This window comes from Bufo gargarizans, chromosome 2 (assembly GCF_014858855.1).
Source record: "Bufo gargarizans isolate SCDJY-AF-19 chromosome 2, ASM1485885v1, whole genome shotgun sequence".
In the NCBI taxonomy this organism is placed as follows: domain Eukaryota; kingdom Metazoa; phylum Chordata; class Amphibia; order Anura; family Bufonidae; genus Bufo; species Bufo gargarizans.
The window spans coordinates 269,617,924-269,637,572 of NC_058081.1; the positions used below are offsets into that span (position 1 = coordinate 269,617,924).

The 19,649-nt window shown below is 43.4% G+C and overlaps 1 protein-coding gene across 1 annotated transcript; it reads right to left on the reverse strand.

Moving 5' to 3' along the window:
• Nucleotides 1-3,695: 3,695 nt before the first annotated feature.
• ING3 (inhibitor of growth family member 3) lies at nt 3,696-19,224 on the reverse strand. The gene is made up of 12 exons (XM_044280286.1): nt 19,067-19,224; nt 18,859-18,930; nt 16,518-16,618; nt 14,644-14,709; nt 12,303-12,399; nt 9,399-9,470; nt 8,966-9,085; nt 7,697-7,866; nt 7,413-7,603; nt 6,983-7,178; nt 6,166-6,204; nt 3,696-4,370 (listed from the first exon to the last, which is right to left on the reverse strand). The coding sequence occupies exons 1-12, from the start codon at nt 19,092-19,094 to the stop codon at nt 4,254-4,256; spliced, it is 1,269 nt and encodes a 422-aa protein (XP_044136221.1). The 5' UTR covers nt 19,095-19,224; the 3' UTR covers nt 3,696-4,253.
• Between the last annotated feature and the right edge of the window lie 425 nt (nt 19,225-19,649).

Consider the following 19,649-nt stretch of genomic DNA (forward strand, 5'->3'; position numbering starts at 1 on the left):
TTATCACAGGCATCTATGCCCCTTTTGATGCAACCCATTATCTTATTGGCCTTGGCAACAGCTGCCCGACACTGGTTTCTTCAGCTTAGAAACCAATGTATCCAGATCCCCCTGTAGCATTATACTGTATTTTTTTGTGATTTAACTATGGCAGGCAAAATCATTTTTGTGTAATTATTTGGGAGGTAAAACAACAAACAAATTGTGGATTGGCTTTTTTTTTGTTACTGCATTCACTGTATGGGAAAAATACATTAAATTATTATTATTTTTTTAAGTCACCTTAGCTGATTTTAACAAGCAATTGTTAGATTGCTTGTCCCACAGACTGCACCGATTTACACTGCAGTCTCTCGGAAATTAATAATAATAATAATCTTTATATAGTGCCAACATATTCCACAGCGCTTTACAGTTCAGGGGTTCACGTACAGTCATAAATAAAATAGTAACAAACAAGTCAATAATTACAAGAGGAAAGAGGACCCTGCTCGCAAGAGCTTACAATCTATTCAGTGTATTCCTATGGAGCCCTGCTACCTGAGGTCTCCAAAGGAAATACTGCTGTAGCAGCCTGGGATTCTTCAGCAAATCTACCAGCCTACCACAGCAAAGGAATGGCTTTATCTGGTCAGGCCACAGGAGAGCAGCGCTCCTGGGGAAAGATGCCGTGGTCACAATTGACTATGGCATCTGAGGAGCTAAACATATGAGTACATCGCTTAGCCATCTCCAAAACTCCCATACAAGTGAATAAAGCAGCTGTGTGCATACCCCACCGGCCACTCCGTTCATTATAGGGGGCTCCAAGGGGTACGGGGTCACAGTTCTCATGATTGGCGAGGCTCCAAGCAGTAGGACCCTCACCGATCCAATAGTTATCCCCCTCCCATGCATAGTATATAGCTTATTAATTAGGGTCAGCCATATGCCGACTATCTGGAGGCATGACTATCACCAAGACTGCCTGTAGCCTCCACTATCCCCTGATGAGTCTAGGGGGAACTACACCAGATGAAATGCATAGGGGTTTTTAAACTATTTTGCTTCAAATACTGAGGCAAGGGATTTTTTTTTACTATTTTGCTTCCGTTACTGGGGCAGTAACATTTACTTCCCCATGTTTGGGACATCTAGGGCCCGAATAACAGAAACAAGTTCCAGACGGGGCCGCCTTTGACATGGCGATGATTTTTAGGGCATAGTATCCTTGTCAGGGCATACTAAGGAGAGATACCTGCTCCAGCATGCTTCCAGTCTCAGCATTTCGGAATACTTGATGCTAACATTGCAGTCGTACCTGATCAATAAGTTATCAGTTGTGGTCCATTAGTTACTGTACATCAAGATATCAGCCATGTTCTCTGCATTTGTAAGACTATTTACTTTTATATCCCCCTTGGATCGTTGGCACTTTGTAAGTAACAAAGCTTACACTACCTATTTGAAAAGGGAGAAAAGAGCAGGGCAGCACAGCTGTGTATGACGTGGGAGTGCACGGGATCCTAGGCGACTCTGTCAACATGTACAGCCAGTGAACGTGGTGCTCTGCCCTAAAATGTGAGTCCCATGATATATAAAAAAAAAAAAAGGAGAAGGCAAAAAGAAGCAATTGGCAGGAGCAAGTTTGCGTGTACACTGACAGAATAGCGGCGACGGCCGTTTCGCGTGAATCTGCACTTCGTCTGGCCTTTGACCTCACTGCGCAAGTATGCAGCAGTGCCCTTTTACACTACCTATTGTTTTCTGCACCAATATGTAGGGTCTTTAGTGAGTGTGTCTGACTCTGTCCAATCAGTACTGCTGGTATCAGACTGGCGACACACATCTGTATCTTTACTGCAAGCAATTCATTCATAAGCTCTAGCTGAAATAATAAAGGAATGGCACAACATGAAGTCATAGGAATAGATGTTCCAGAATTGTTATTACATGGGGAACGCAAATACAACAGACATGTCAGGAGAGGTGACAGGTCTTCTTTAAGGTAAATTTGATATTAAAAGTGAAGTCTTGGTTTAACATACCCATCCACCAACTTAGGGTCTCCATGTCAGAATGTTCGAATGGAGAGACTCCATCTGTAAGTGGCATTGGTGAACATATTTATTGAGATGTTTGAGGTTTAAAATGGGGCAGATAGAGGCGTAACTTTTGGGTCAAGAAACTGGTTGGCATAGAAACCTCTGAAATGCTCTTAGGCAGGAACTGAGACGGAGATGCTCAGGTCTCGGAGAGAACAGAACGCTTAACCTGAAGTGAGAGATGGGGAGTAGAACAATTAGTGGAATGTAAAAGCGGAAAATTATTTTGTAACCCAAGGACCTCACCGACCCAGGCATCATCTACAATAAGCAATAGAATCGCAGAAGAGTACCTTCCACCTGAAAGGGCAGCCTGGGTGGGAGTATCCCTTTAGGTAGAGAAAGACATGTGAGCTCCAGGCTTGGATGCAAACAGCCAGGGTGGGTACAGTGTTACCAAGAAGGCTGGGGTTTAAAGAATAGTTTATTTTTATCCTTGCTGGAGCAGGACTTGTCTGGATGGGATGAAGAGAACTGGTCTAATGACCAAAAAGGAAAATGCTGGCTGTGGCCTATGAAACACAAGGATTCTCAAATAGCTGGATAAGGCGTGGAAAATTAAGGCAAACCAAAGACCCTAGACTGCACTCTACCCCTGTAAAATGTCATCCAATTGTAGGGCAGACACAACAGATCCCCTCTATTATGTCCCCTGTTGGGAAAGGAACACTTGAGGTGGTGCTGAGGAGCCTTTGAACATCTATTTCTGTCCATACAGAGGACAAATAAAAGTAAACAGCAGCCTTAAGAACTGATGCTTAGGTATATTTATTGATGTTAGTTTAAGTTTCACATGCGACAATATGTATAACGTTTCGGCATAACAATGCCTTCGTCAGATACTATGCCGCAAGGTGAGGAGGCAGACAGGTAGAAGGACGCATATAGAAAATGGCATGTTATACACATGCCATTTTCTATGTGCGTCCTTCTACCTGTCTGCCTCCTCACCTTGCGGCATAGTATCTGACGAAGGCATTGTTATGCCGAAACGTTATACATAGTCGCATGTGAAACTTAAACTAACATCAATAAATATACCTAAGCATCAGTTCCTAAGGCTGCTGTTTACTTTTATTGGATCTACTGGGGTGGAACCCTACAGTCAGTCTCCATACAGAGTGCGCTGAATACAGATTCAAGATTGATCTTCATACAGAGGACAAGACAGCATCCTCTATTTATGCTGTTGTGACTGGATGATGTGTAGAGTTTAGAATACAAGTCAAATTAGAAGCACATCCTACAAACCTTAAGGAGGTTGTAGAGGAGTCGAAAAATAGTCTGCCTCTGTAAAAAATAGGTCACACCAGTTCATGCTTTGTGACTGGTATTGCAGCACAGTCCCACTGTGGCAGAACTGTAATTCCACACACAAACTATAAATGGAGCAATTTTGGAAGACAGCAGCAATGTTTTTCCAATTCTGTGCAATCCATTTAAATAGCATATGTACATGCAACTTCCACATTTCATCTAAGCTGAAGGGCATATGGTATGTAACCTTGTAGAAGACCATAAGCCATTTGGAAGCACACATAAATGGACTGTTTTATATAGAGTATCAGAACCTTAAAAATATAAATAAAAAAAGCAGACTTCGCAGACCAATTTCTAATAAAAATGTATTACTTTATTTACCAATGTATCTACTATGTACCAAAAAAAAAATTACATCTGATAAAAATGGCAATGACAACTACACTAGAGTTTGTGTAGTAAATTTTTCAAATATTTTATTTCTCACATGACAGATTAAATCATTAAGTATGTACACACTTATGGATGCCAGCCCAAAACAACCATTTCATCAGCCAGCTGAAATTTGTTTCAAAAGGAAACAAAAATGTTATAAAGAGTTTAGAAATGACTGCATCCTCTTACTCTGTAGTAGTTTCTGTGACAATTCATACATAACAGCCTGGAATTTCGTGCATGAGATACTTTGAATATATAAACGTAAACACACGTCGAAAAAAAATGACATATTGAAATCCTTTAAGGACAGAAATGTGATTCAGTACACACAAATCATGAGGTGCTGAGCCACTGGAGTAGTATTCTGTTCACTACACCAGTTACCATAAAATACAACTAGCAAACATGAGCTGTGTTACCGTCAGCTTAGTAAAAATCCTAAATATTCATGTTCAAGTCCAAATGATTATGCTACTTATGTCTGCTTCCTCTCCTCTTCATGGCGGCAGTACACTGTGGGCAATACCATTTGCCTTTAGGTGCTTCCGATAATCCAACACATCCGTAATGGAACCATTCAATGGGGCACTGAAATACAACAAAATAGATGTTATACCAGAAGCACACTGACTAAATTATGGGGTTCAATTTAACTCAGAATATAAGATAAAACCACATAGATACTAATAGGGGGAATAAGAAATAAAATAAAAATTTATTCTAAAAATGTCAGTATTTTTAATAGCTGTCAGACATTAAAGAGGTTGCCCGACAGCTCCATTCAATTCCATAGGCGAGAGCGGTATCTGGCAATCCTTAGTCTGTGAATGGAGTGGTGGTCACACATGCCTTAAAGGGGTTGTCCGGGTTCAGAGCTGAACCCGGACATACCCTTATTTTCACCCCGGCAGCCCTCCTGAGCCTGGCATCGGAGCATCTCATGCTCCGATGCGCTCCCGTGCCCTGCGCTGGATCGCGCAAGGCACAGGCTCGTGTTTACAATAACACACTGCCGGGCGGTAACTTCCGCCCAGCAGTGTGTTCGGTGACGTCACCGGCTCTGAGGGGGGCTTTAGCTCTGCCCTAGCCGTTTTACTGGCTAGGGCAGAGCCAAATCCCGCCCATCAGTGCCGGTGACGTCACCGGGGTTCCTGTCAGCCCCATAGAGAGCCCCGGTACCTCACCGGAACTCAGAAAAATGCCTTTGCCCTGCGCGATTTAGCGCAGGGCAAAGGAGAGCATCGGAGCATGAACTGCTCCGATGCTCATGTCAGGGGGGCTGCCGGGGTGAAAATGGAGGGATGTCCAGGTTCAGCTCTGAACCTGGACAACCCCTTTAACAGCGGCATTCACACAGGGGACTCAAGGTTCTTGGTTCTTGCGATTGGTCCCAGCTATCATACATTTATCACCCATTTTTTGGATATGTGATGTGGTTTGTGGCAATAGATTTTGTTTGTGGGCCAACCCCCTTTAACCCCTTAGTGACCACCAATACGCTTTTTTAAGGAGCCTTAGGCTCGGCCGCCACCTTTTTACAGTGATCCAGTCTAAGTGCTGCAAGGGTTTGCTGTGCAGTGGAGAGCGGGAGTTCAGTTCACAGATGAACCTGCAGAAGCGCCGATCAGGGCCGTTTAACGCCCTAGATGCCGCTGTCAATAACTACTATGGCATTGAAGCCGTTACAGAGGAAGAGGACTCCCTATCTCCCATTGGCACCCTACAAATGAAATTGCTGGGTGTCGATGTCCTAGCATGGCAGCCTAGGGCCTAGTGAAGGCCCAGGCCAGACTTCAGTGTATTCCTTGTAGGTTACGCCTCTCTGGCACAGCCTGCTGCTGGATGTCAGTATAGCACTGACAAAGTAATACATTGTATAAGCAATGCAATGTATTATAGAAGTGATCAAAAGATCCCGTTAAAGTCCACTTGTGGGTCTAGTAAATAGTTAATGTAAAAAACAGTTTTTATAAATAAAAATATTCCAAGTTAAAAAAAGGTAATTTTTTGGTGCATTTTACTAAAAACAAACTGTACCTGTCAGTAAAACAGACACACATTTGAGTACATCAATACAATCGTGCAAGTTTTGTACTTGTATTTTCACTGAAAATAACAGTGTTTAGCCAGTAAAAAATTATTTAAACGGGTTGTCCCATGAAAAATATTCTACATTTTTCCAAACCAGCACCTGGTTTACATTGGTCATGGGATAACCCCTTTAAGAAAAGAAATAGACACGAGGGTTGAACTACAACAGGTAATCCTGTTTACTGAATGTGGCGTACTCTGTCTATAAAATGAATACTGCAGAATATTTTCCCACTGCCAATCTATGCTTAATGAAACTCTGGCTCGATGTATAGAATGTTTTAATACGTACATCTTGGTTATCACAGCCAACCATTTCACCATAGGAAACCTAGAAGAGAAGAAAAACAAAAAACATAACTTTAATAGCTATTAACATCTAGTGTGAATCACGGACGCTGAAGGATAGCTCTGTCCATATGTATATTAAAAAATGTATTCTGCTCTTTGCAGACTGTTTGCTCTGTTTCAAGGGCTCACTGCTGGAATTTAGTCAACAAGCCTTAAAGGGCAGGTCTATCTTCTGAACCAATGTATTTTCAATTCATGTAAAGTTAAAATGAAGCAACTTTGTAAAAATTTGGGTTAAAAATATCCAAGTATTCAGACCTGTCTCCGTAGGTAAATATTACAAAAGGTTGTGTAATTAGTCTGATCATGTAGTCATAGGTCTATTTATGTACTGATATACGCATATTTTGTATCAGTCGCAGATTTTCTCACAATCACTAAATGTACCCCATAGTCCCTTCCATTTGATCCCTATCAAGTGTATGTTATGAAGTAGGAGAAAGATGTAAGGGAGTATTTGCCTAATGTGCAGTTAACCTTTAACCCCTACAGGAATTCCATTTCTCTTTACCTTCCTTGTTCACTTTACACTTTTACCAATTTTAGAACCATACGGTTCTACTGAAAAAAACTTAGCTCATTAAAGAATCCAATGGTGGCCCTAGTTTGGTTCTGCATGATCCAGACCTGAATAATAGTTTGACACTTACTAATAAACAAATTCTATAGTGGCTTTATAGCCAACTTAGATGTCAAAATACCAACCACAGCGATAAGCTGAAAATAAATGAAAGCAATAGGCAAATAGGCATACTGACCTGATTACAAATGCAGTAACGGGGCTCATTGGGATCATAAGTCCAATCAACCTGGCTATTTGAATCAGATTCCGGAATAGCTGCTGTCTGTTGATGAGAAAGTTCATGGGCTAATGCTGATGATGATGAGCAAGAGGATAGAGAAGAAGAGGATGAAGAGGACGATGACTGCTGACTTGACGATTTATTGTTGCTCCTATGTAGAAAAAAAAAAGGGCAGATACGTTTGTCAGATATTGCATTTCTAAAGAAATACACATTACTAGAAAATAGGTTGAAGGCAATAATAAATATATTCCATATAAAAGGATATTCATTACACCTTTACATTTTAAGATAAATGTCTCTGGGTTCAATAACGACAATTTGCATTATTTGGTCAGAGGTGCACAGCAATACAGAGCATTAAGATTATTAAATTAAAACACACTTATTTTTGCGTCCACTTCTTGAATCTGTAGAGGCCGAAGAAGTCAAAGTCTGTGTAAGTGTGGAAGCCAGTGCAGAAGAGGGGTAACTTGTGGAATCCCTAGACAAAAACTCTTTCCCGAGCTGGAAGTCATTATTTTTAAATGCTTCATAACTAGCTTTCATGCTGGAGGTCCTTCTACCCTCTTTCATCTGTGGACAAACACAACAGGGTCACCAGATCAATATTTTTAAAAGTCACTGTTCAAGAAAAAAAATGTGGTATGAAAAAGCAAATCTGCTGACCTGTGCAGTCACCTGCACTGCCTGAGCAGCTGCCATTGTTATAGCCCCGGCTCCAGCCCCAGCTGCCGCTCCAGCCGAGAGTGAGCCAAGGTTATAGGATGTAAGTGGCTGAGAGGAGCTCACACTGTACACATTAGTGGTGGCTGAGGCAGTCATGTTATTTCTGCAACCTGTGGAAAGAAAAGGGAGATAGAACAAACTCATTAAACCCACTGCTACAAGCTGCAAAATATGCACAATAAAAGATACCACTAGGAATCACTAACCCACAAAGCTCCTGAGCAATCAGATCCAAAATGGGTTAGCCAAACTAGCCATTTCACATTCATTAATACAAATATACATGTAGTTTGCAACAGCTGGAGGGCCACAAGTTGAGCATCCCTGATATAGGGGATGTATGGGTTATGGTCGCCAGGAGTCGGGCAAGAAGCTGTGGTTCAGCTTTTTATTTTATGCCCCCATTAGGTCATACAAGACCTTTACGGTACATTTGACATGATTCTTTTTTTAATGATGTCTCCTGTACCTGGGGCTGACATATCATTCCTAGTTACAGGGGGATTACAGCCCCCGTGAAAGATTGTACAAAGCTGTACTACCTCATTGCAGAACTTATCTGAGTCTGCTAAGGCCCAGCAGCTCAATGAGACAACTAGCATCCAATAATCATATGAGTGCTAGGACCAGAGCAGAAAGCGGCATTGCTGCTTCCCGATTTGTATACACAGTGTTCATCAAGAGCCGTGCATACAGCGATGGGGAAGGCAGGGGCAGTATAAAAAGAGTTGAATGGAGCGTGTCCACCGCTCCATTCAACTCTATAGTGCTTCCTGAGATGGTACAAGCCCTTGGCTATATTTGGCATCCCCATACAGCTGAATGGAGTGGCATACACGCATGCATGACTGCTGCTCCGATCAAATGGAGTAACACGGGTCCCCTGCTCTAGTGATTGGCGGGGGGCTCCTGCAGTCACACCCCCGCCGATCAGACGCTTATACCGTACTGTAGAAAGGAGACACGTTTTTGTCAAGGAACAAGGCCTTTAACCACATTATGACAATTTTTATAATAGCTTTTTTACTGATGGCTGAAGGCTAAAATATTAAAAAGCTAAAAGTGAAAACGCATTCTATAGAAACATACGTGTCAAACTATTTATAATTATAGACAATATGACATGAGTAAGGCTAGAAGATTACATCTTAAATAATATCTCCCAAGATTCAGTGTAGCGGTCTCATACTATTAAATAAAATGACTGGCCTGGAGTGTTTTCTTTAGAAGCATCAGAAGTGAGCGTTGACAGCAGTGCCTCAGACTTGAATTTCTTCTCTGGAACATAGTCTGTAGTAGAATGATGCGACGATGGATTGTGCTTCCTTTCTATAAGAACAAGAATTCAATGTAAGGGTACAGCCATACGTGGCAGAGACACTGCAGATTTGACAAAGCAGGTACACTGAAGAACCACCGCAAAAAAACTGCTTGCATGCAATACAGTAGCAGCCAAGTGAACATTTAAAAAAAAAATAAATAAATAAATAAATAAATAAATATCCATGTGCTGCAGAATTTCCACTACAGAATCTGCAAATAACCCGTGATATTTGGTGTGCTTTTGCTGCTTCAGAATTCCGACTGGACCTACTCTTAAGGTTACTGGAAATAAAAAATAAAAAACAATTCGGGGACTTACTTTCGCTTGCAGAATGAGAATGTGCATGGTGATTATTAACAGGCTGAGTTGGCGTGTCTAATTCCAGAGATCCTACAAAAGTTCAATTAAAATTATACTTAAAAAATGGTGTATTCACATACAGTAACAGCATAGAGAATGTCTAGAATATAGCAAATTGAAAACTCAGTTTTCCTCCACAATATTAAAAATGTATTTTAGTAGTCTAAACATGGGTGCTAATTAGACTGTTCCCCAAACTTCAAAACAGAGACGAACAACTGGTCCTTACTTGGCTTCAAAACTAAGAGCTGGTACAGTGCTAACTATTGTCACATCATTCAGCACATACACGATGTAATCAATGATGTGAAGGATAATATGGATGCACACAAAGTAGCTGTGACAACACTGAAATAGGAATAAGGCAGGTCATAAAAGCACCAGCACATTGCTGCCTCATTTTTCAGAATGTAACTTAGTATTGAAAATGCTTTTAATACCTCCTAACATTAATAAAGGTCTTTTAAATATTTCTACCAGCAAGTCTCCTTTAAGAAGACTGATCCCAGTGACAATTTTATCTGAAATGGATTCCTATATTCTGACACTTGCACAAGCATCCACAGCGCTTAACCCCTGATGGACATTGCAATTTTCCATTTTTGCATACACATTTTCATTCCTTGCATTCCCAAAGCCATAATCTTTTTTGCTTTTCCCATCACATACCAGGGCTTGTTTATTTTGCAAGGCAAATTGTACTTTATAATGGCACAGTGTAAAGGAGTTGTCAAAAGAAAAATATTCTACAGTTTTTAAACCAGCATTTGGATCTGAATACTTTCAAAATTGCATGTACCGTATTTTTCAGACTATAAGACGCACCTAGGATTTGAAGGAGGAAAATAAGGAAAAAATATTTTCCATCAGACCCCAGAGCAGACCGCCATTCTTCATCAGACCACACCCCTATCAAACCCCAAGCTCCATCAGCCTTAGATCAGACCCCCAGCCTCCGATTAGCCTTGGATCAGCCCCCCATCAGACCTCCCCAGCCTCCTTTAGCCTCAGATCGGACCCCCAGCCCCAATCAGATCAGACTTTATCAGCCTCAGATCAAACCCCCCAGCACCTAACTGCCTCAGATGAGATGCCCTAATCAGACCCTATCAGCTTCAGATTCGACCAGGGAAGGCGAGTACAGCCAGCACAGTGCTGCCATCACCTCCCTGTGCCTCCCACATGCTAATGACAGATTCCATAATAAAAAGCGGTCATTAGCATTCAGACTATAAGACGCACTGCCACTCCCCCCCCCCCCCCCCCCATTTGAGGGGAAGGGGGGGGGGAATGGTGTCATAGTTCCAAAAATACAGTAATTAGAAATTTAGCATAGCCACTGAGTTATTCAATAAAATGTATCTGTATTGTTGCCACAAGTTTATTTCTTTGACCTGCTCACTGAGAAGGCCACACATGCTCAGTTTCATCCTTCAACTGCCTCCTGAGCTGTGATAGGGAGAGCTGAGACACGCCCCCTTAGCTGGAGCAGATAAGGCCCTCCCCTTGAGCTGTCAGATTTATATAAATCTAGCAGAGCAATGAATGGGGAGATCTCTGGATCCATGTGAGGTACAGGGCTGGTTCTAGCTTTGTTAGAGATAGTCATGCACTATATGTCCGATTTTCAATTTTTACATTAATCATGGGATAATCCCTTTAATATTGCATATGTAGTGGGAGGCTACATGGGGTGGAATTGAAAAAAGAAAAAATTATAATAATAATAATAATAATGCCACAGTTTTATGAGGTTTTTTTTCATGGCATTCCCTGGCCAGTACGATTTTAATACTTAAAAAAATTAAATAAAGAAAAACTTTGGGGGGGAAAAAAGGCTCATTTTTTGGCTGGGCGCTCTGTAGTTTTTATTGATAACATTTTAGTGTGTATGACTTTTTGATTACCTATTAATAATTTTTTTGGGGGAGATGAAGTAATAAAAAAAAAAAACAACAGCCGGCCATTTTGATTTTGTGTTTCCATTATGGCGTTCGCTGTACAGAATGAATATTTTTATATTTTAATTGTACAAAGTGTTGGAGCGTGGCAATACCTATGACCTTTATTTTTTGATTATTTATTTTTAATATGGGGAATTTTTATACATTTTTTTTTAAAAGTTCATTGTAAAAAAAATATAATTCTAAGTTCCCATAAGGAACTTGAACATGCGATTGTCTGATTGCTTCTCCAGTAGACTTCAATGAATTACCATTGCAGCCTATGGGAGTTTCATTGTGTTCTTATGGAGCCCTGCTACAGTGATGTTCATGATCATGTGGCAGGGATCAGAGCCTCCGGCAGGCTCCGGGCTACTGCAGCAAACAAGCAGCTCCCTCAATCTCAGGGCGGGGGAGCCCATTTGGGCCCCAGGAGCGCAGTGCTTCAGGGGAAAAGCCCCTCAGATATCGAAGGGTTAAATATATGTGATCAGAGTTATTGCAGATTAACTCCGATGTGTCTGCAGAAACAAGGTGGCTATGGTTTTCACCCAGCTTCTGAGTGGGCACCATGCTTAAATAACAGACTTGTACAGCGGTCGTCTAAGTGGTTAATCTGAGGGTCCTTTTACAACGCAGATTTACTGCCATAGTGTGCGCTGATCGACAAGACAGCATGTTCGGCTCTCTAGTTCCATTTACAATAATCGGTACTGTATGTGACTGAATGCACGTACAGACTCATTATTGTCAGCAACACATCCCAGTTTAAAAAAGTGGATGTGCTACTGACAAACCATTTTATTGTCTGCAGAAAAGATGAACTCAACAAATGATCAGACACTGACATAGGGAGATGATATCACCGATCCCTGGCTTGTGTAAAATGGCCTTTACGTCATCATGACCATGTACTCACTTCTTTCTAGTACTTCTGTTATTCCTGCATTATCAGCTTCAAGTTCCATTTTGAATTTAGCCAGTTCTTGGTCTAGTTTTCTAAGATGTCGATCTACCTATAACAGAAAATGAGATTTTTAGGAAGTAATCCAAAATATCAGGCCTTTACCAGATTTATAATATAATGTAGCCCCCTACAATATTATATTTGTCAAATGCTGGACCCACTTAAATGAGCTGTGCAGCAGGTATTGCACAGCCTCAATGTATGTAGGAGTGGATGCAGGTTAAAGGCTTCTACCCCAAGGCCACTTTCACATGGTCAGTGATGTCCATCAGTCATTGTGAGCCAAACCCAGGTGCCGCTCTAAACACAGAAGAGGTGCAGATCTTTTCCTTATACCTCATCTCTGTGCAGCTTACACTCCTTGTTTGGTCTCACAATGATAACTGATGACCAAAACACTGTGGCAAGATACAAGGGAACTTTTCCCTATGTTTTCTAGTGACCTGTTCAAGGATTGGGGAAGTCGTCTGTAGACAGCCCTGGAAATCTACAAAGGACCCCAGGACTGTCTTCCAACTTTCTGTCATAGCCAGCATTTAACTAGTTCTATCATTTGTTCTATGATAGCTCTTCTGTAGGTTGGACCACACCGTAGCTGCTTACGACTGTTCTGTTCATGTCTTGCCCTAGTACCTTGTTCCGCTTTTGGTAGGTACCAACCACTGGATATCAGAAACACCCTACAAGACCTGCTGCTTTGGATATGCCGAGGTCACAATTTAGCCCTGGGCAAAGCTCAAAACTGTTCAGATCCTTACACTGCCCCAATTTTCCTGCTTCCAATATATCAAGTTCAAGAACTGACCTGTTGCCTAATGTATCCCACCCCCAACAGTAGCCATTGTAACAAGGAAATCCATCATTGTTATTCTCTTTATATAGTTTTAATCTTCTGGTTGATCACTGTACAAAGGTGGAAAGCCCCATGCCATTGCCACCATGATCATGTCACACAGCCAGCGCCATCAGCCCCATGCCATTGCCACCATCATGTCCCACAGCCAACGCCATCAGCCCCATGCCATTGCCACCACCATGTCCCACAGCCAACGCCATCAGCCCCATGCCATTGCCACCATCATCATGTCCCACATCCAACGCCATCAGCCCCATGCCATTGCCACCATCATCATGTCCCCCAGCCAGCACCATCAGCCCCATGCCATTGCCACCATCATCATGTCCCCCAGCCAGCACCATCAGCCCCATGCCATTGCCACCATCATCATGTCCCCCAGCCAGCACCATCAGCCCCATGCCATTGCCACCATCATCATGTCCCCCAGCCAACGCCATCAGCCCCATGCCATTGCCACCATCATGTCACACAGCCAACGCCATCAGCCCCATGCCATTGCCACCACCATGTCCCCCAGCCAGCACCACCAGCCCCATGCCATAGCCATCCAACCCCCCAGTAGATTCGGGCCCCTGCTAAAATACTTACCTTTCCTGCAGGGTGTGTGGCTGGCTAATGGAGTCCGCAGGAGATGGACCGCGTCTTCTTCACAGCATGCACTGGGAGGGACCCGATGTCACACACACAGCGTCAGCCAGCGCACTGACGATGTGTGAAAGCAAGGCCCTGCAGCGCGGTGCAGAGTCGGGAGGCCACGGAGCAGTGAGTGAGAAGCTTCTTCAATTCACTACCACTCCGTGGTCATCTATCTCAATATAGCTAAAATGTATATCGTTGCCCGAATTTATGACGACATATCGTTTATAATCGCCCACCCCTAATCAGCCATTTATGGAATATCCTATGGCTATGCCACGAATGTGGAAAGGAGAACAACTATTTAAATTTTAGTCATTTTCCATCAGATTTACAAGCATTTCTGGATCCACTGTTATTTTGAACACGTTTTTTCAGTCCTACAGGGAAGCCATTATGTGAGCATGTGATGTTCAAAAAACAGTGCCAACCAGTTAAAATAGCATCTGGTCACAGTGTTTGTAAAAGGTTTCTCCAGGACTTTGATATTGATGGCCTATCCTCATAATATGTCATCGGTGGGGATCTGTGCGAGCGCTTAGACCACCTCCTAGGCCAGTGAAATCATCTTCAGTGGTTTCATGGCCTAGGCCCAGCTCAGTCCCATTTAAGTGAGGTTGTCTGAGCTGCATTACCAAGCCCAGGAGCTATTCGTGGGATGGCGCTGTGCATGGTAAGCTGTGAGGAGGTTGCTTTATGAAAATCCTGGAAAACCCCTTTAAACAGAAATGACAAGGTCACAATGAAAACAGAACACTGTGAATCTAGTCTATAATATTTTATTCAGTGTGTACTTACCAAATCATAAATCTGATTTGCTAACTGTACTTTTTCATCAGCATCCTCCAAAGCTTTAAAATAATCCTGAAATAAAATACAATTGAGACCATCTTCCAAAACAAAAACAAAAAATGTGAAAGAGGTTGTGTCAAGTTTAAAAATTCTCCCCTATCCACAGGATTCCGAGAATGAACGTGACATTCCCCCATCTGAACAGAGCAGCATGAAGACCAGGTCCCATAGAAAATGAATAAAGCCTCAGTGCACATCATCAAACTGCTGCTCCATTCAGTAAGGGTAACAGGGCCCCCATTTGTGGAATTGGTGGGGTTACCAGCAGTCAGACCCCCAGCGGCTCCCATGGACAGGGAACAACATCTGAACATGGCACAAACCCTTTAATAAAACGGGTTAAGACACATGAAAATTATCCTATTTAATAAACCACTCCAAAAGTCTGCAGATGTTACGGATATCAGCATGTCTATATGAAGATGGACCCAACTAGGAATTTAATACTATTCATGTGTATTAATTATTATGACAATATGCGTGTTTTACTTATTATTAAAGATAAACAATTATGTCCGCAGCATTTCGGCAACAGAGAGAACATGGTACGTGTAATATGTTAATGTGGGAGCTTGAATTTACACACTGATGTACAGAGGTACTTTGTGGTTCGGGGAACTAAAACAAAGGGGCAACAGCGCTCAGCTAAGTGCTGTGACCATTTGTTTCTGGGAACGGAGAAAGCACGGTACAGCTTCACAGGAAATCTACAGACTTTCTAGGAATCAGAACAATGCTGCTTCGCTTTAACAACTGACAGGGGTCCGAACACAGAACCCGGCCTATCAAAACTTACTGCCATCTATGACAGCCCAGAAGTTTTTAGAAATGAAATATATAATTTTATTATGTGTCTATGCCGGACACTTGGGGTTGTCTATCAGAAAAACTAAGATATGTTAAGAACAGAATTTTGAACCCACTGAGATTCAATTAAACTAAAGTCTTTAGAAGAGAACCATGTAAAATATGCATCTCATAGATATTTACCATTTACATGCTGGTAAACATCCAGTGACGCGTTATAAAATGTTCTTATATAGTTGGTGCCACTTTCACACTAGCGTTTCTTTTCCGGTATTGAGTCCCATCCTAGGAGCTCTATACCGGAAAAAAAACTGATCAGTTTTATCCTGCTGCATTCTGAATGGGGAGCATTCGGTTCAGGATGCATAAGTTCAGTCCCTCTTACTTTTTTGTACGGAGAAAATACCGCAGCATGCTGCAGTTTTCTCTCCAGCCAAAAATACTGAACACTTGGCGGAATTACATTGAAGTGTATTAGTGCCGGATCCGGCTTTCCGGTCTGCGCAGACCTTTAAAAATGCTAATAAAAATTAATACCGGATCCGTTTTTTTTTCCGGATGACACCGGAGAGATGGATTCAGCATTTCAATGCATTTGTCAGACGGATCCGCATCCGTCTGACAAATGCCATCAGTTTGCGTCCAAATTGCTGGCGACAGAACTGCCTGCCGGAATCCTCTGCTGCAAGTGTGAAAGTACCCTAACAGAAACAGCTTTATGTAGGGAAGAGACATTTTTTATTAGCTCCGAGGAACACAGGGATAAACGCTAAATCTATTAGCCGCCCTGCAGTGAGAAGTGGGTCAGTATGCAGAGACCTGACTGTTGGGCATGTGTCACCAGCAGCAGATGGACCTGCACATTGCTATATACTTTAAACACCAGGTGGCGCCATACCATGCAAGTAAATGTCAGAACTTCACTGTGAAATGAGTCATGCTTTATGCTGTATTAAATGAATGTGACATGTAAATGTGGGACAACCATGTGCCGAGTGTGGCAGGAAACTTACTTTTTTGATAGAACTCATCTGTTCTTCTCTCCATTCCGATTTATTTTTCTTAGCATTAGCAAAAAACTCCCCAACTCTTTGCTCCAACTGGTCCATTGCATCTGCAGTACAAACGTATTGGTACTGTTTAAGGAAAAACTAGGAGCTCCTAAAGACACGAGAACTGTGCTACATGCAGACTGGAGCTTCCAAGAAGCACATAAATAGGTGGAAATAAGGGAAGGGTCTTAGAGCTGTGCAGGGTGCCCGCGTGGTCTTGTCGGGACCTCCTCTGACAGAATCGCACAGCATTAGGATTTATTCCCCTTGTCACCCTGCAGTCAGCATGTTAGAGAGCAGGAGGAGCAGAGCGGATATATAGTTGTTTGTTAACGAATACAAGTTTTATTGAACCTTTTTACATCCCTGCTCATTCTAGACTTTGAAGTCCAGGAGACGGGCCTATCAGTGACTGACAGCTATATCTGTATACACAGTCATAGAGGGAAGGCTGACAGTCACTGATAGGACCGTCTCCTTGTCTTCAATCAGTGACTGACAGCTATCTCTGTATACACAGTCATAGAGGGAAGGCTGACAATCACTGTTAGGACCGTCTCCCTGACTTCAAAGTCTAAAATAAGCAGGAATTTAAAATGTATAAAATACAAATTATACTGAAACTTTTCCCATAAACCAGGGATGGCCAACCTGTAAAACTACAACTGTTTTGCAACAGCTGGAGGGCCGCAGGTTGGCCATCTCTGCCATAAACTATATATCAGTCTGCTCAGCTCCTCCTGCTCTATAACATGCTGCCTGCAGATAACACTGTATGTTCATGATGGCAGGTTCCCGTTAAAGGGTTTTTCCCAAGATTTTTCTCTTTTTGCATGGGGCCCCCGTTCTCGTGATTGCTGGGGTGTGAAGTCTGGGTGTCTCTTTACAATGTTGATGCATCTCATGTCACCAGAAACTACAGATAAAGACTAGCATTACAAACACCAGCCTGGATAAACTTTCCCCAGAGTAAATCTAGCTGTAAGGCCATCAGTTATGTTGGTCATAAATAGTAGATAGCTTTTGACAACTGTCCCCCCCCCCCCCCCCCAATTCCCATGAACACACAGCTTTGCTGAGTGCACGTGTCCTGAAGAGACAAAAGGATCGGACAGTTAAAGGGGTTGTCCGGGTTCAGAGCTGAACCTGGACATACCTTTAATTTCACCCGGGCAGCCCCCCTGAGGCTAGCATCACAGCATCCCAAGCTCCGTTGCGCTCCCTTGCCCTGCGCTAAGCAAGGTCTCTTGTTTTGAAGCTTCCACTCGGCAGTGTGTTTGATGACATCACCGGCTCTGATGGGCGAGCTTTAGCGCTGCCCTAGCCGTTTTACTGGCCCATTAGAGCCAGTGATGTCACCGGGCTTCCTGGCAGCCCCATGGAGAGCCCCAGTATGTCACTGGCAATTTAGCGCAGGGCAAAGGAGAGCATCAGAGCATGAACTGCACTGATGCTCAAGTCAGGGGGGCTGCCGGGGGGAAAAATGAAGGTATGTCCGGGTTCAGCTCTGAACCCGAACAACCCCTTTAAAGTGGTCCTCTAACCTATCCTGTTGTAGTGACTATCTGCATTCCCTATGTAATAATGTTGAAGCGTCTATTCTTATGACTCTGTGATGTGCCATTCCTATATTATTCCTGCTAGAAGTCATGAATAAATTGCCAGCAGTCTGCAATAAAGGCCCAGATGGGTGTTATCAGTTGGGGGGGGTGTCCCTTCACAGTGTGACATCAGCAGTACTGATTGGACAGTATCACACTGTGCAAGGCTCCCCCCCCCCCCCCAACTGATAACACCCATCTGGGCCTCGATCCATAACTTGTAACAAGAATAATATTGGCAGAGTATTAAGAATAGCTGCTCCAGAACTGATATTACATGGGGAATACAAGTAGTCACTAAACCAGACATGTCCTCTAAGCGCCTGATATTTCTCTCCCTGTCATCGGCCCCATGCACATTTGATGGTTGGGCACAGCAGCTGTCTAATCTATATGGCCGGTTTTGCATTGGGTGTCCCCAAAGTACTCATGGCTAACAAAATAAAAAAGCATGCATCTCTGCCTCAGTTTTCACAGGGTAAACACATTTATTTTACATGTTTCTCCTGCAAAACAGCACATGCACTGAAAAGCCCATCAATAAGGCCTGCAGGAACAGGCACTGGGTGTGAGCCGTTATCACATGGGACGGGAGGAGCACTGCCCCCTGCTGCCCATTCCTGATATTACACCGCAGCAGGACGCGGGCCGTGCCGCCAGCACCCGGTGGTCTTCACATGTAGCGGGAGCTGCTCACGTACTCTGCACCTGCAAGTCCATCTCCCGCATTTCCGTGAACCTGTCGCGCAGATCCATAGGAAGCTGCTCGATCACTGCGGAGAGACAGGAGGGGAGGGAGACACAGAGGGCGGTTATTAGGCGGCGCCATTCCAGTTCCCGGTCACAACCCGCACCCCACCGTACACAGGGCACCCGGCGGCGCCCCCCGCGCTCCGGAGTCACACTCACTCTCCAGGTAATCCTCCAGATACAGCATCTTTCCCTCTCAAGTCACCACAGACACAACAGCTGCCGTTTATTACTCGAGCCAATATGGCGCCTACTCGACAGCAACAAAACACTGGGAGGGAAGACGAGGCAGCCAGCCGCCGCGCTGATTGGCTACGTGGAGCGGTGACGTCAGGCAGCAGGTGGCGCAGGGAATTGTGGGAAGCGTATTCTCTCAGAATCAGGGCTATTGGCTGAGTCAAGTGTGCTGTGCTGCTTGTAGATTCAGTAGGCAGCTCTGCACCTTGTGCGCTAGTCTTATACAGGCGTTAGGGGCCTGGTAGCCGTTCACACGGAGGTTTTGAGGCAGGTTTGCCTGCAGGTTTTTGAGCCAAAGCCAGAAGTGCATCCAGCATCGCTTCCAGTTTTCACTCAAAATCCTGCAGGAAAATCTACCTCAAAATCACAGACATACTCCTCCAAAAACACTGCAGGGAGATTTATTAAACTGGTGTAGAGGAAACCTGGCTTAGGCCCCTGCACACGAACGTGTGCTTCTCGTTGCCGTATTGTGGACCCCATTTTCGGATCAGCAATACACGAG

Coding starts and splice junctions, on each gene's coding strand:
- ING3 (XM_044280286.1), bottom strand. CDS start 19,094: ATGCTGTATCTGGAGGATTACCTGGAGA. Junction 14,710..16,517: donor AGATGAGTTCTATCAAAAAA/GTAAGTTTCCTG, acceptor ATTTTATTTCAG/GATTATTTTAAAGCTTTGGA. Junction 4,371..6,165: donor TTGGCTGTGATAACCAAGAT/GTACGTATTAAA, acceptor GTTGTATTTCAG/TGCCCCATTGAATGGTTCCA.